The 15,000-nt window shown below is 40.2% G+C and overlaps 1 protein-coding gene and 1 pseudogene across 1 annotated transcript; both read right to left on the bottom strand.

Annotated features, from left to right (window-relative positions):
• Positions 1 to 5,154: 5,154 nt before the first annotated feature.
• LOC138054089 (uncharacterized) lies at positions 5,155 to 5,924 on the bottom strand. The gene is made up of 2 exons (XM_068900594.1): positions 5,708 to 5,924; positions 5,155 to 5,579 (listed from the first exon to the last, which is right to left on the bottom strand). Exons 1-2 carry the CDS (start codon positions 5,922 to 5,924, stop codon positions 5,155 to 5,157), a joined length of 642 nt encoding a protein of 213 aa, XP_068756695.1.
• Positions 5,925 to 12,400: 6,476 nt separating this feature from the next.
• On the bottom strand, positions 12,401 to 13,273 carry LOC138054088 (galanin receptor 2a-like; annotated as a pseudogene).
• Between the last annotated feature and the right edge of the window lie 1,727 nt (positions 13,274 to 15,000).

Here is a 15,000-nt window from a genome sequence, read left to right as displayed (position 1 = left end):
CTAAAGAAGACAAGAAATAAGGCCTGGGGCTAGCTGCATATTCACAAACCTAACAATTCCATTTCTTTGGTTGGAACCGGTTTTAACATCAAATATTGTTTCCCATGGTTATTTCGAGCAATACCAGGTGACACGGATCGTTTTCTTTGCCCACTTGCCACAGACTTTGATGACAGACTGACACTTCATCGACAAAGACCGTATCAACGATTGCTTCCTCCGCCATTGTTGTTTCGCGCAATGCGTGGGTTGCCTTTTTTCTCCGCGCGTGATGATATCCCTATTTGATTGCCTATTTGCCTAACCTCGTGGGATTGCTGAAACTTGTATACGTAAGTGATCTAAAACCGTGACTTTAGGGAAAATACCTCTCAGTAATTTTCTCTTGTAAAACTATTGACGTTTAAAAGGATATTGGGTTCGTTAAAGTTACCTTAAACAAAACGAAACCCAACTACCTACTTACGTATGCTTACTATTGAAGTGCTAAGTCTTCTAGCACTAAGGCATTATCAGGGGACACCGTATATTTAAATCAAATTAAATGTTGGTTTTTTATGACAAAAGAAAATCGGAGTACCCAGAAAAGAACCTTTCGGAGCACAGTACAGAAGCAACAAACTAAACCCACGCATGTGACGCCAAATACGGGAATCGCCTGGTCACACTGGTCGAGGAGGCAAATGCTCTCACCATTCCTGTTTCCCTCTCCTAAGCACATCTTAGGCTTTGATAGATTGTGCTAGCACCGTTTTTAAGCCAATTCATTACTACGAGCATCATTTTCTTTGTTTTTTTATTTTATTTTTGCCAAAAGGAGCACTACTGAAGTAATTTTGCATTTGTATTTTGCTTTTTTGGAGCAAAATAGGTCATTTATTGATTACGCAGTCAATTCTCCTAGGGGAGATCGTTGTTACACATAAACGTGGTGAAACAAAACAGATTATCATTTTGTTGGCATTCTTCCGTTTTTGCCTCATGACTGTACGGTTGGAAAGCTAGGTTCCCACAGAACTCAACATTACGTTTGCTAGCTTGGCTTCTTTAAAGCGTAGAAGCATGCGCAATGAGAATTTCTTGCTCTAAACAGTCACTGTGTTAAAAACAACAACAAATGGAGACAGTTCCTTACCATTAACTTGTTTAGAGGTATTTTACCTGAATGCTGCAAGATTACTGCATTTTGTGATAAATCATGATATTAGCATATTATAAAAAAATGTAAACTTTTGCATGATGATTCATATTATGCAACTTTTTCTGGCAAAATGTACTGATCAAAAAGCTTATGCTTGCAGCCATAAAATAATTCCGGCAGTGACAGCTGTTACGACATCATCAGGCCTCATCAACATGGCATAACCTTCGATCGCCCTGTAGTATCACGGAATTGGGATTTTTTACACGTTAACGGTCGGGGCTCTAACTTACGGTTGGCGGGTGGAAAAAAACACCTTTAAACCTTCAGAGTGGAAGTTCTCCATGATCCATCATTCGTCGCAGTCTCACAGTAGAATCGCACCCTCGATTGGAAAGACAGAGAACAAACTATATTGTAAAGGTAAAGGTCCTTATTTTACAAGAGTAACACGGTGCCAAGGAATTCGAAGTAGAGACACTGATAAATTTTTGGCCCGTGGTGCGCACCTCTTACCCCCCTCATCCGTAAATTATCCGTTTCACGGGTATTCAAAGCTACAGCTACACAGATCAGAGGAAATTCGAAACAGATGTCTGTGGAATGAGACGGGGATCTACTGAGCTACGTCTGTTGCTTATTATCCGAGTAGCAAACTCATGTCGACGTCTTGATACTTGCAGGTTGTTGCTTACAAAAGTATCCTTACTTTGCACACGTTTCTTGCTGAGATACTTAGTTCTATGTGGAGTGGAGGCCGTCAAGGACGCTTTTTCATCAGACTTGATTTCAATCTTTCTTCTCTACGTCTTCCTAGCTAAGCTTCTGTATCCTACCTCCAGCTGACTGGGCCGTCTTCACCTATGCTTTCCCTGGGGATTCCATGTAAGGGTGTGGCAAGTAGTGTTCAATGCTGGTTTTTTCAGGACGTGGCTAATCCAGTCTCTTTGACCCGTTTAGGTTTGTAATTTCAACCGGCTCCGTTTATCTTATCTTATCTTCCACATCACATCTTTTTTATTTCCCTTTTTGGGATCATGCGGAGGTTGAAATTGCTTTTAATTAAAATGAAATGTTAAAGAATATCTGGATCATCTGCAATGTCTGTTTTTCGCTATTCTCTGTGTTTCCGATTGTGACAGGAATTTTCACAAAAGATAGGACTGATTTTCAGCAGCTTAGTCTTCTTAATCCATGTAGCCTAAACCACCAAGAGGGTAGTGTAAGATTCTGTCTTGGCGGTCTTGTTTGCATATTAGCTGGAACTATATGACAAGAGACAGCCGTCGTCGATCGCATATTTCAGTGTGGTCCGTAATGCAACAGGGTCAACGGACTGAGTCAATTGAATACTTTATTCTTTCCTCGATGGTGTTCGGGGTGGCGAGCCCTCATGATCCAGTTCGCGCGACCAGGAATAAGTAGAGGGGCTTAGAAGGAAGTTTTGCTGTGTTTCTAGATCAAAGAGATGATCTCCTTTGGAACTCCATTTTGAGTGCGTCAGCTTCTTCCATAGCGTTTCTGTAATACTATTGCGCTGTTCGGTACCAATTCTTACCTAATTTATTCTCTCATATCGTCCAATGTTATAACTCACTCGATTTCAGTGGTATCTCTTAATATTTTGCATGCGCTTTCCTGCACGATTTAATTCCAAATTACATTTTAATATTTAAAGAATGTCTCACTAACCTCTTTTTCTCGTATCCTGCTTTAAGTTACAACTTCTTGCTTTTTTCTCTTTTAATCACAATGCTTAGCTTTTTTGCGAAACTGAAAAGAAACATGCTTTGACTCAGAAGTAGGCCCTTGAACTCGGTTGGAAATTATAACAGGTAATTATATAGGTATTTGTTTAGAATAACGAATACATACGTTACTTGCGTTTATATATTAGAGGATTTCGATCCTGTACAATTGCCGGAATGAATTCCAACCGGTTTGACTTTAGTCTACTGGTAGGGACGAACTTGGACCGGGAATTTATCGAAAGTCGTACTAGTAACATCTGCTGATTACCGAATGAAACTAGCTAGTACCGGTGAAACCGTATGAGAACTTCACATACAAACAACCCCTCAAATAACGAAAGTCACAGTTCACATTGCAAACAGGGGCTGGTTACTCGAAACCTGGTTAGCGCTACCCGTGGGTTAATTAAGAGGCATCAAAACCTGTAGGTTTCCATGGTATTTAACGCTGGTTAGCCTTAGCCATGCTTCGTGATACCCGAAACTTTACGGGCCATTTTCAGGTATCACAATTCCCTCTGTATCTAAAGAACGGAGAGGATTTAAGTCGTCAATTTTTACAGTCATTTTGCTTTTAGTTACCTTGAAAACATGTTAAAAGATTGGCTTCCCAAAACAAGTGGTTGACAGTTTCACAAAGGGTTTTTCGGGCCCCAGGTTAACAATCAGACATTATTTGAAGGTAATTTGGTTTGGATAAATAAAATAAAAGCTAATAAAACTGTCAGATGCTCACAGTGCACACTTAAACTTGTGGTGAAAAAAAAGCTGTAAGGGAACTTGAAAATGATCAACATGTCAGCCTCGAAGACAATGTTTCTCGATTCCCTTTAATTTTGTTCAATCTTTCTGGGTTTAGTATTTTGCTAGTAACCACATGTCTTCTCTGGGGGCTATTTACCTAAGACATCTACCATGGCATTATAATTACAATTATAAAGTGATGTTTGACGTGCTGGTGCACCCCCGTTTAAGGTGAACCGTTCTCTTTGACAGATTATTCGTTATGTCTCATGATGGCCATCGCACTCACCCTACCGGAGGGCCAGCCATTCGCCTCAAACATAAAAAAATTACGCAAAGACAACTTGAATCTCCTGGAAGACAAAACGCAGCTCAGTTGACAATATGGAGTAAAGCGCTGTGTTACTGCACTACCACACGTACGCAATGCGTGCCTATTTATTTGTAAATACTGACTTTAATCAACATTGTTTCACTTGCTTTCTATGTTGTTAATGCATAAATTTTAAACCATTCGCTAAACTAAGAAAATACAAATACAATCATAACATATTATGCACTTTTAATAAATAAGATGTCGACGCTCGTCAGTTTTCTACAATCAGTCTCGTCACATTTTAGAGAGCCGGCCCTTAATTGATCATGGGAATAAAATAAAGTTAATTAAGCTGCAAACAGATGGACGGCAATGTGGCGACAATCTTTCATTTCTGTTTATAAATTAATTTAAGAAATTTTTCCCGGGAAAATAGAGCGCTGGAAGAAGAATTAACACATCAAATATTCTCCGGCACTCTCGGGAACTGAATTTCAATCCACAAAGCCTGGAAAGCGCCTTCGGATGCCTTTTCTATTACTGTATAATTAAGATCTTCATCAATATACATCCCAACGCCCCCAGCAGCTAAAGGTGTTGGGCAATATTCAAATTTGTATCCCGGGATACTAGCATTATAGTCAAGGGAATTGGCATTTGAAATTCTTGTTTCAGTCATTCCCATAACACTAAATCTGTAACCGAGCTCATGAAGTACATGCGTCTGAAAATCGTCAAGATTACGCTTTAAACTTCTAATATTGTTATGAAGAAGCGAGAAGGCTGAATTTTGGTTGGATTTTAAAAATGATGATTTCAATTTATTAAAGCTATGAGGGGAATAATAACGACTATATATTCTTTGACCAGAGAGGTTTATGTCAGGGTACGTTAATATCTGAATTTGTGTTTAACGTAAACAAATCTAGATCATGAACACTAATCAGGCTTTCAAGATATTTCTTGGTAGGCAGATGGTCGCCTAAAGTATTGTTAAATTGACCATGAGCAGAAAGAAGATTGACACTATAGTAAGGTAATTCGCGCAAAAGTGACTTGGATATGTTAAAGCTATTATCACGCTTCATTATAAAAAAATGAAATAAAAAAAGATTAAACAAAATGAAAGAATAAGACAGTAACTCAGCTCAGTGGCAATTTAATCTGCAGTACGGAAGTCTCCTGCTAGTCTTTGGACTGAGTTAACCAAGGTCTTTGATCTTGATCGGCCGTGACTCGCTATCTCTCCTCAGATAAACAACAGAGTCCTTCGCCCAACAATACTGATAATTGTTTCGATCCTTGAACTTCTTGGCTTCATAGAGTACCTGCTGAAGTCGGGGACTCAAGTGATCAAAAATTCGTACTGCACCCAGGGAGACATCCTCAGAGAAGCCAAGTCCGTTAGGGTCAACTTTACATGCGTCTCGCCGGCGATTCATCACCTCAAATGTTGCCAGGCGTCTAATAAACTTGCAAATCATTGATTTTGGTCCGCAATCTTGATTTCTCCTGGGTACTCGGTGAGCCACATCCAAGTCCTGCAGCGATACCACTGCTCCCATGCCATTAAAAAGAGCAACACAAAGATCGCTCTTTTCCCTCGCCGTTTCCTGCTGTTTAATTTCTGGGACATTAATATTTTCACATTGAAATGGTAGCTACAATCCTGAAGCTCGTCGCCCACGGCTTTACAGACAGCGTCCACTTTGGAGCTTATCTCGGTTAGTCGCGTACTGAGACGCTGAATCTCACTTTGGGCTTGGCGTCGGAACTTGCTAAGGTCGTCATACTCTTTACTGTAAAATTTTAGGTTCGACTTTGTCTCTGCATCGAGAGAAGTGACTCGGGTTTCATGAGATTCTGCAGCTCGCTGATGCGTGATCAGACTTTTCAAATTCTCCAACTCCACTGAAAGTGTTTGAATCTGTTGCTTTAGCTCTTGATTTTCTTTACGTAGTGCGGCAGCCATACTTGGAAAAACTATACCAAAATGTTTAAGATAAAGATTGCGTTCAGGCTACAAGTTTTTTGCGCAAAGATGACAGAGCTCAAAAACAAACGTCCAATCATCTTGTCAGACGCTCACCGCTGACCTCCTTCCATATCGACCGGCAAGCTTGTAGCAGTAATTTCGCTTTTCCCTTCAAGACCTGCTTCGACGAGTAGAATTCACGGTCTTTTACGGTTGACAATGAATATTGTTTTTCTTTCAAGTGCCTGTCGAGGGCAGCAATCATGACTCTTAGGCTGTCTGGCTCATAATCTTGGCCACTAGCTTTTGATTTTCACCTCGGCGTAGAATTTCTAGAATAGAATTTTCTAGTTCAGCCGGTTCGTGTTCTTCCTGCCATCTTTTAGATAAATCATAAGGGATTTGCTCCCTCCTTCTTTCGCCCGGTTCTAAATTTATTTCCAACTAGCAATCTTCGTATGGCGAGTTTCACCTTGATGAAATGGAAGATGCTGAATGTTTGGCGAAGTTTCGCCGCGTTAAAAAGTACGATTTAGAGACCCTTGGTTAGGCTTTGCAAATATCAGGAACATTTATACATCATTTTGCCGTCTCCATTCCGTGCGCCTAAAATCCAACCTCGTTCCCAGGGTCTCTCATCTTAACGCCTGGGGCGAGCGAGGAGAGACCCTGGTAGGGTCTGGTCACGTGTCTCCCAGAATCTGGGAGATGAAAATTTATCCAATGAAGGGAGGGGCGGCTTAGTAAGAATTTTGTCTATACTGAGACTACTGGAGTGCGGAATGTGTTGTCACCAAAACAAACCAAGTTTCACGTGCTGCGGTATGTGAACATATGTTCTTCTGCGGCTATGTCCAGCGATAATAGTTTGCAAAAGTCGAAGAAAACATATACATCGTCTGTTATAAGTTGCTGTAGATTGTGCGGCTCAGTCAAAGACGTTTTACATTGTAAAAATCTGTTCAAGAAGGCCACTGAAGAATTGCTCGCCTTAGCCGAGGCTTTCTTTGGAGGAACTTTACAACCCCATGAATTAAGGCCACAAACGCGACAAACGCGACAAATTCCTTGTTTAGAGAGACTCCTCCCTAGTGTTTTCAATTGTCACGGAAGCACGTGACCAGACCCTACCAGGGTCTCTCCTCGCTCGAGAGACCCTGGGAACGAGGTTGCCTAAAAATATCACTTCCGGTCACCGCACTTGGTTATCCCTAATAAAGGCGATAGTACGGAAACGTTACGTCGATGACGTTTTCTGCCTTCGGTATATATCCGTCGATGACGTACGGAAATGTGAAATTAACCTATTATTACAACAAGTTAACGCATTCCGTCCTTCTTTAAAGAGGAGAAATATTCAACAAGGGATCATTGAGACATCAAAACCCCGGCATTAAAAGCCAACTGACACCTTTTAATATACACACTACACCTCCTGTCACCCACCAAGTGTCAAAAGACTCCATACAAACAGACTTCCATGCAGGAGGCCACTTCCAGCTTTAAATAAGACAAGAAGCAAGCGGCTATCCTAAATGGCTAGTGGAGACAATGCTATCTGAGATCGACCACTCTTAGTCCAGAAGGCAGCTGGCTTTGCAAAAACAAAACAGAAAAACTGACTAGAAAATTATGCCTTCTTTCTCAAACTGGAGTGACAAATCTCCAACAAATAGTTATGCAAAAGTGGAGCCGAATTCAAAACCAGCCAGTTTACTTTTGAACTATCTTTCAAACACCGCCAATAATATTCTATACAAGTGACATGCTAGTCAGACCCGAAAATTTGAAGGCTAATGTAAAACGCAAGGAAGCCTTAAAACCACATAGCGGAGTCAATGGAGGGCTGTCAATAATTTTTCAAGCAATGTTCATTGAGTATAATTGTTAAAAATGGCGGATAGAGTAACAAGCTACGTACAAAGTAAGTATGTAATAGAAGTTTCTGTCCATAGCAATCATTCGAAATAGCATTTTTGGGGGTGGTAGTTTATTCGGGCAGTTCATCGGGGTAGTCCATAAACTGGGTCAGTATTTTGTCCACCACCAAAACAACATCGGTCAACTGAGCAGCAGCAGATGCCTCCTACGCTGCTAAGTGCGAAGCGGACAGGAAAAAAAGTTGCCGTCTTAGCATCTCCTTGATTGATAAGCAAGTACACAGTACACAGATCTTTGTTTACCAGATTTTTTAAAATACCCTCTAAGAAAACGTATGATCAGCTTACGGACATTTTGACAAAGCTATAGCAAATTTAAACCCAAAGTACTTGAAGTTGCAGAAACCTACCGTTTTCATCGTACCCGGTTAAAAGTGAAAACAAAACCATTACTGCATGAGTACGAAAACAACCTCCGTAAAAAGTTTGGCCTTGACTGCAATTTTGGCACATATATGCATGAAAAGAGCCTTGAGGGATCAATTCATTGGGGGTTAGGGTTGAGGTTGTAAGGACCTTACGTTCGAACAAGCCTTAAAGATAGCTCAAACAGACGCCAGACATCTTTACAAAATGCTAACTCGCATGCTGTTCAAATGAAACCAGCTCCACGCTAAGAAAATAAACGGCAGCAAATGGCTAGGTAATGCAGCCACAAAATTTCTACTTGTAGGTTCTGTGAGAAAAATGGTCACTTAGCTAGAGTTTGTTTTACAAAAAAAACGAAGGAAGGTGGTTTCAGCACAACACACCAGCTCAAGAAGCGACTCCTTCTGAAGGAGAGAGAGATACTCTCAATTCATGTACATGCAGTCACGGTTCACACGAAAAATGTAAAATCTTGACGGGTAGTTCTACAAGTTCCCCACTGCTTTACACACTTACAGCTATCATTGAAAGTAAAGAGATTTTTATGGAAATTGATCTTTCCCAAGCATACCACCAACTGAAGCTTACCGCAGAAAGTAGAGAGTACACCATTATCAACACCCATCACGGTTTGTATTTATATAACGCATAACTTAGTAGTGTAGTATTTTTCTCCCAGCGCACAATTTAAAATGTGTTGAGTAAAGGATCTTTCATACCATATCATCATATCATACATCTTTATTTACCCCCGGATTTTAGAGTAGCTTGGTGTAGCTAATATCTCCGAGCATTTACCCTCCCAACCATGATACACCACAGAATACAGACCACAACACCGGGAACTACATGTCCTACTCTTTGCGACAGGTGTGCGGGTTCTTTTACGTCTCACAGGATTATGAACATTGAAGGGCTGTTAGACGTGACCTCCGCCAAGTTATCGTCCTTATCCGAGAAGACTAGAGAGTCTAACCATTTGCAGATGTAATTACAAAGGCAGCACTCTCTCCTCAGTTATTTAAAGACCCTGAGTGTTGGTCACGACCACGTTTGCTGTGTTCTTATAGTCGAAATGTGTATCTCTGGGGAAACAGACGACACCCACCTGGAGAAGCTTCACCGTGTTCTACAGCGATTTCAGGAATGCAGACTGAAGTTGAACCCCGACAGGTTTCACCTCATGCTTCATGAAGTTGTTTACCTGGGCACAACTATTTCTGCAGCTGAAATTGCGTTTGCCATGTTGTCTATTATGTAGTTATTTGAGTTTACACTCCGCGTGTAGCTTTCACACACTACAGTTTTAGTCCATTTCCTTAATACTTGGGCACTTTCGTTTGGGTAACTGCAAATTTTAGTCGTTGCGATCGGAAAAATAAACCTTTTGATTACTTTTTTGACACTGCTTTCACATTTTGTCAGCATAAACGGATATGACTGCAATTGAAAACTTACTACTCTCTCATTTGCCTTGTAAAATTGTTCCTCCAACTTGAGAAATCGTCCTTACTCTCCTCGAAATGATTATGTTTGATTTACGGCTCAAACAAAAATGATCGGAAGTGCTGCCAAAATGATGTCAAACCCCTGCAAACTAACTGAAAATGCTTTCTGTCCTGCCGAAGGTAAAAATAGGGAATGTAAAAACCTGTTGAGATTCAAAAGGAAGCTATAATTTGCAAATATCTTTTTAAAAAAAAAATTCGACTCTTATTGTCCGAGGGCGATTGATTGAATTTTTTTTTTTACTCACGTGAAACACGTTCGCTCAACTCAACTGAAACATGAAAGAAAACCTTATAAAAATTAAACGGGTCATAGTTTTCCCCAGCGCTGATGATTAAAACAGTCTTAAATAAAAACCCTTTCACCCCTAAGAAGGATCCCCATTGAGAAGATAGATCGTCTGGTGTTAAAGTAAATTTTATTGATCAGAGCCCAAATAGGAGGCAAAGACAAGCTTCTGAAATTGGTACATGGCGCTCTATTACGGAAGAAATGAGAACACCTCATATTCGTATTGAGATCTGGAAGTTTCAATGGTCATAAATTAAACATTGACTCCTGAGTAGTTTTCATCGTATCCATCCGAAAATTTGCATTACGTGCCAAGTGAAGCGATAATGAGACTGGAGTGCCTTTCAATCTCTTGAATTCGTACTATGACAGCTGCAGTTTTATCAATAGTTGGTCGGGTAACAGATCTGAATAACACTAATTGCAAACCACAGCTTGAAATATCTGTTTTTTTAGAAAATTTAAGAAAATCAACTGAACGCCATTACATTTCTTTCTGCTTCGTCTGCACCCTGTGGGCTACCGATTTTTGCTGGACGAAGGGATTTGATGAAAGGACCCCGCCGGACCTGTCTTAATTGTAAATGTAAGAGCTGTAATTTCCTGCTGTCATTTTTGAACCCAGGTCAAATTGGCCAAGTAAACAAATAGTTGTCGCAACTTTGCCTTCAGGGAATTGACTAACCTAAATAATGATTGTAAGATCTTACTCGAGTTTGCCGGAGCAGACGTTTTTTTCAAAAAGCTGCGCTTCAAAGTCTTATCGCCAATAATAAAGTCAGAGTCTGAACGGAAACAGGCCTTGAGCTTAATGTTCAAAAGTTGCGCTGTCTTTTCTAAACCCCCAAGTCTGCCTTCGTGGGTACAACGATTACAACTTTAATTAGCTTTTTGCAAAAACGAAAATCCACAAGAACCCGAGAATAATTTGTGAACTATAAGAAAACGGGAGAGCTTTGGTCGGGGACAACGTACTTGGCATCTTCTGCAGGTGAACTTATTCTTGTTGCAAAAGAGATGAGGAAGCGAACAAAAAAGTACGCGCAATTGTTGTTAGTCTTATTTGATGATTAATTAAGCCTTTTTTTCTAAAGCATTCCAAAGTAGTTCTTCCTTTTTTTTTTTAATCACGAACTTAAAAGGCGAAATTGTCGTGTGAATACTAGCATTACTTTTAATACATTCACCCCAAAACACGACTTGACGGCTTACTTTTTTCCTTCTTGTGGTAACCCTAAATCCTGCCATTATTTTTTCGACCACGCGTTTTTTCAGGTGTTAAACATTAACTCGCCATGAGAGAGAATGCGAATGCATGGTGAGAACGTTAAGTTAAAACACTTGCAGCTGAAAGTGGATTTTACTTGGGAACTGCAGTAAGAAACTAAAAGCCTGGGACTCTTTAATATTTGATGTTGTCTCATTGTCAAATTCACATGTACAAAGAAAACATTCATAAAATGACTAAAATGCATGTACGTGTCAACACAAGGGATGAAGATTTTTTTAAAATAAGCGAATTGGCAATCATCGTACATTATCTCATTTTGGGTGGAAGCGGAAGATCTTTTTCTCTCTTATTCTGTGCAATGTACACAAAAATTTGAATGTCGCTTGGAATTAGTCGAGCCCCATTTCATGAAAGGAGTGAGAAGGGCAGGCTTGGCACTGTCAGGCTGAAACTCGACGTTGAAGTCTGCCTTCAGTTCTTTACTCCACGGTCTCCGGATAAGGTTTAGTGTTGTACCTGTCGTTTTTTTTTTTTTTGGAACAAAGTTTTAAAAATTTAAAGAAAAATTCAAGGCTTAAGTGTGAATGAGTGTTGTTCTTCGTATCGTGAATGTATACACGTATGTAAACAACAGAAATCAAGTGAAGCCTTAGGATACTGTAAATGTGATGGATGAAGAACCTTTCCTAATCAACAGCATCAGGAACTTCCTTTTGCATCACTCCCAAGGAAAGAGAAAAATCTTTGACTTGGGTAGACCTAAGAACGTAATAAGAAGCACGCTATCGAATATTAAACGGCCGTTAAACCACTTAGCTTCATCAGGTTAACGGGGGTACAATCATGAGAGAGATCAACCGATTCAACCAAAATATTTCTGTCGCGTGATTTACTCTGATCATCATCTTGTTTGGGATGTTGACGACGGCGTCTACGACGACGACAAAGATTGATGATGTTCAACGATAATGTGTTAGTTTAGGATTTCCTGTTGTATTCATCGGTTCTGACACTCATTTGAGTACCCGCATCCTCCGTTGCACTGTTGCGGCGATTTACTTGATCAGCTCCGTCCATTGACACAACAGTGTTTTCATCAAGCTTGCACATTGCACGTAGGCGAACTTTTCCTTTTATATTCCGTCGAACGAGCAGTAGATGATGGGATTAATAGCCTCATTGATAAAAGTTCCAAACAAAGCAATTTCGCTCAAAAAGTGCCCACGATGGACATGGTCCGTACCTGCCACGATACGAAAAGCATAACACAATGAAGGTTGGAAGCCAGCACACAGTGAAAGTTATTGCAACTAAGCCAGCCGTCCGTGTCACTCGTCTTTTGCTCTTTGAAATGACGGAAAGCCGAGTTACATCACAAGCATCCGATACGGAGCCATTTCCCCGCCGCATTTATCCGAGCTACGTGAAAATAACACCAACACAAGATCAGAAAGGGTATCAACAGGACGAGGGAAAACTCGACGGCCTCGTACAGTTTATCCAACCACTTAATTGGAATCGTATTCGGAGTGCAAATCACATTGGAATCTGTAAGTGATATCTCGAACATGTACAGGTAGGGAGTTGAGACAAAGGCTGGTAAATCCACGACAAGATGAGCATTTTTTTCTTACCACTCTTGTCTCTATCTTAGTCAAGTAGGGATGAGCCAAGCTGCTATATCGATAGAATGCGAATAAAGCATGAGTGAAGACAGCGGTTACCAAGACGGCAATTTCGATGAACTCTATTTATCTTGCATGCCGTTCGTCCAAAGATCCATTCATTGGGAAGAACATTGATAAGTTCAAATGGCATCGTCAAAAGACCAACGACGAGATCGGAAATTACCATGTTCAGAATAAATTGATACGTTGGCCGATTTTTAAGGAGGAAGCTTCGATGCTTCACGAGAATCACGCTCACAATTCCGTTTCCCACCATTGTGACTATAATATTACCGCAAGAAAGGTACCTTCGAAAATATCAACTGCTTTAAGAGCCATTCTAAAACACAATAGGGAGGTTCCAATAAAACGGTTTGGGGAAAACAGTGCAGCAGGATACAAAACCTCCTCAAATGAAAGCGGATCACAGTTATGTGTGCTGGTCAGACGAATCACATCTGCTTCCAAACCCATGGCAACTCGTGGTAAGCACAGAATTCATGAATTCATAATACACAAAAGTAATTGCTTTTTGAGATTAAGTATAAATATCGTCCATTAACAAAACGAAAAAAAGTTGCGTTCTCACCTCTTCCTGTCATGAGTATTGCAACAATCTGTAATACCCTAATTAAAGAAGCTCTAGATTATATCAGTGATATATTGCCAAAGTGACGTCTGGTCTCGATGGAACAGAATTGACTCAGGAGAAGGTGGCCGGCGATGTATCGATGTAAGGTGAAGATAAATCACGTTTGTATTATCTCCACCTTCGCAGATAAAATCATTATTCTGTGTCAGTCTCAATTTATTTGGTGTTTTACAAATGAAAAACGGATACGGGGATTTTCATATAAGGAGTACATTAAGCATTAATGTCCGACTGTTTAAGTATTTCTGGTGTTTACAATGCCTGACGATTTTTTGACCCGTTAATACGTTGTCTGCGACCGATAAAGTTTGCCCGAACTGACTTTAAAAGTTGTCTCACCTATCCTGAATATTTAGAAGGAAAACCTTTAAGAAAAAAACCTTACTAAGAAACATAGTCTCTTGTGTTTCTAGAGACAAGTGACCTCGAATATAATGCCGGCGGAGTAACTCCTTGCCAGGGGCACCCAACGGGAATTTAGTTCAAAACCACTTAAACATAGCATTGTTAAAAGTATTTTAGTATTTAAACGGTAGATATAGGCATATTTTTATGCCCTAAAAATTTTTCATCTGTTCGGATTTCTGAGCGAAAAGTCTAGTGATCCGGAAACTATAGAGATCAAACCTTACCTTTTCGAAAGGGGCAGGCAAGCAAGACATTTTACAACAAATATTCCGAAAATTCTAGATCTCAAATCGTCTGCCGAACAAGATTTTCCTAAAATTGACGTTGGGTGCCCCTTTCCTTGTCCATTCACAGACAATAAGAGTGATACAGATTAATTATACATCAACCATAGCTAAGGAATTCTAACACAGGTAACTACACAAAAATTAATATACCCATGCGACCATTCTTGTGCGAATCCACTACTTATGAAATTATTATTTCTTGCATTCAAGGCCTACAATTTTGATATCGTTAACGGTTTTAGCAATATATTTCGTTCGACGTTAACAGGGTTACGGTTAGGTAATAACGCACATTTCAAAGTCCCATTTTAGGATATCTACTTTGCATTAATTAATTTCTTTGCAAGATCGATTTGCTCAGTGAGACATGTTTTCGAAGCGGTCTCAGGCAGATGTTATTTGGCAACTGAAGTGATGCTCCTTGCCAACGCACTTTCAATTGAACTCAACGAAACAGAGCGCTTTTCAGCAAACGGAAAGCACTTTTCATTGTTTTCAAATGCACACAATGGCCCTTTTCGGCTACGGACATTTTAGAAGCAGCCGCGCTTGCCTTAATATTCACACGCTCACTATAGTGGGTAACCTCGCAGTAAAGCATCGTGGGTCCTCATAGAAATATCGAGAAAATCTTCATTAAAAATCGACCAACGTATCAGTTTATACTGCAACATGGTACTTTCTGATCTTGCTCGTTGGTCCTTTTTGACGATGCCATT

This window comes from Montipora capricornis, chromosome 6 (assembly GCF_036669925.1).
Source record: "Montipora capricornis isolate CH-2021 chromosome 6, ASM3666992v2, whole genome shotgun sequence".
NCBI classification, from domain to species: domain Eukaryota; kingdom Metazoa; phylum Cnidaria; class Anthozoa; order Scleractinia; family Acroporidae; genus Montipora; species Montipora capricornis.
The sequence above is the reverse complement of the archived record's forward strand: the minus strand, read 5'-3'. Positions and strand labels throughout refer to the sequence as shown.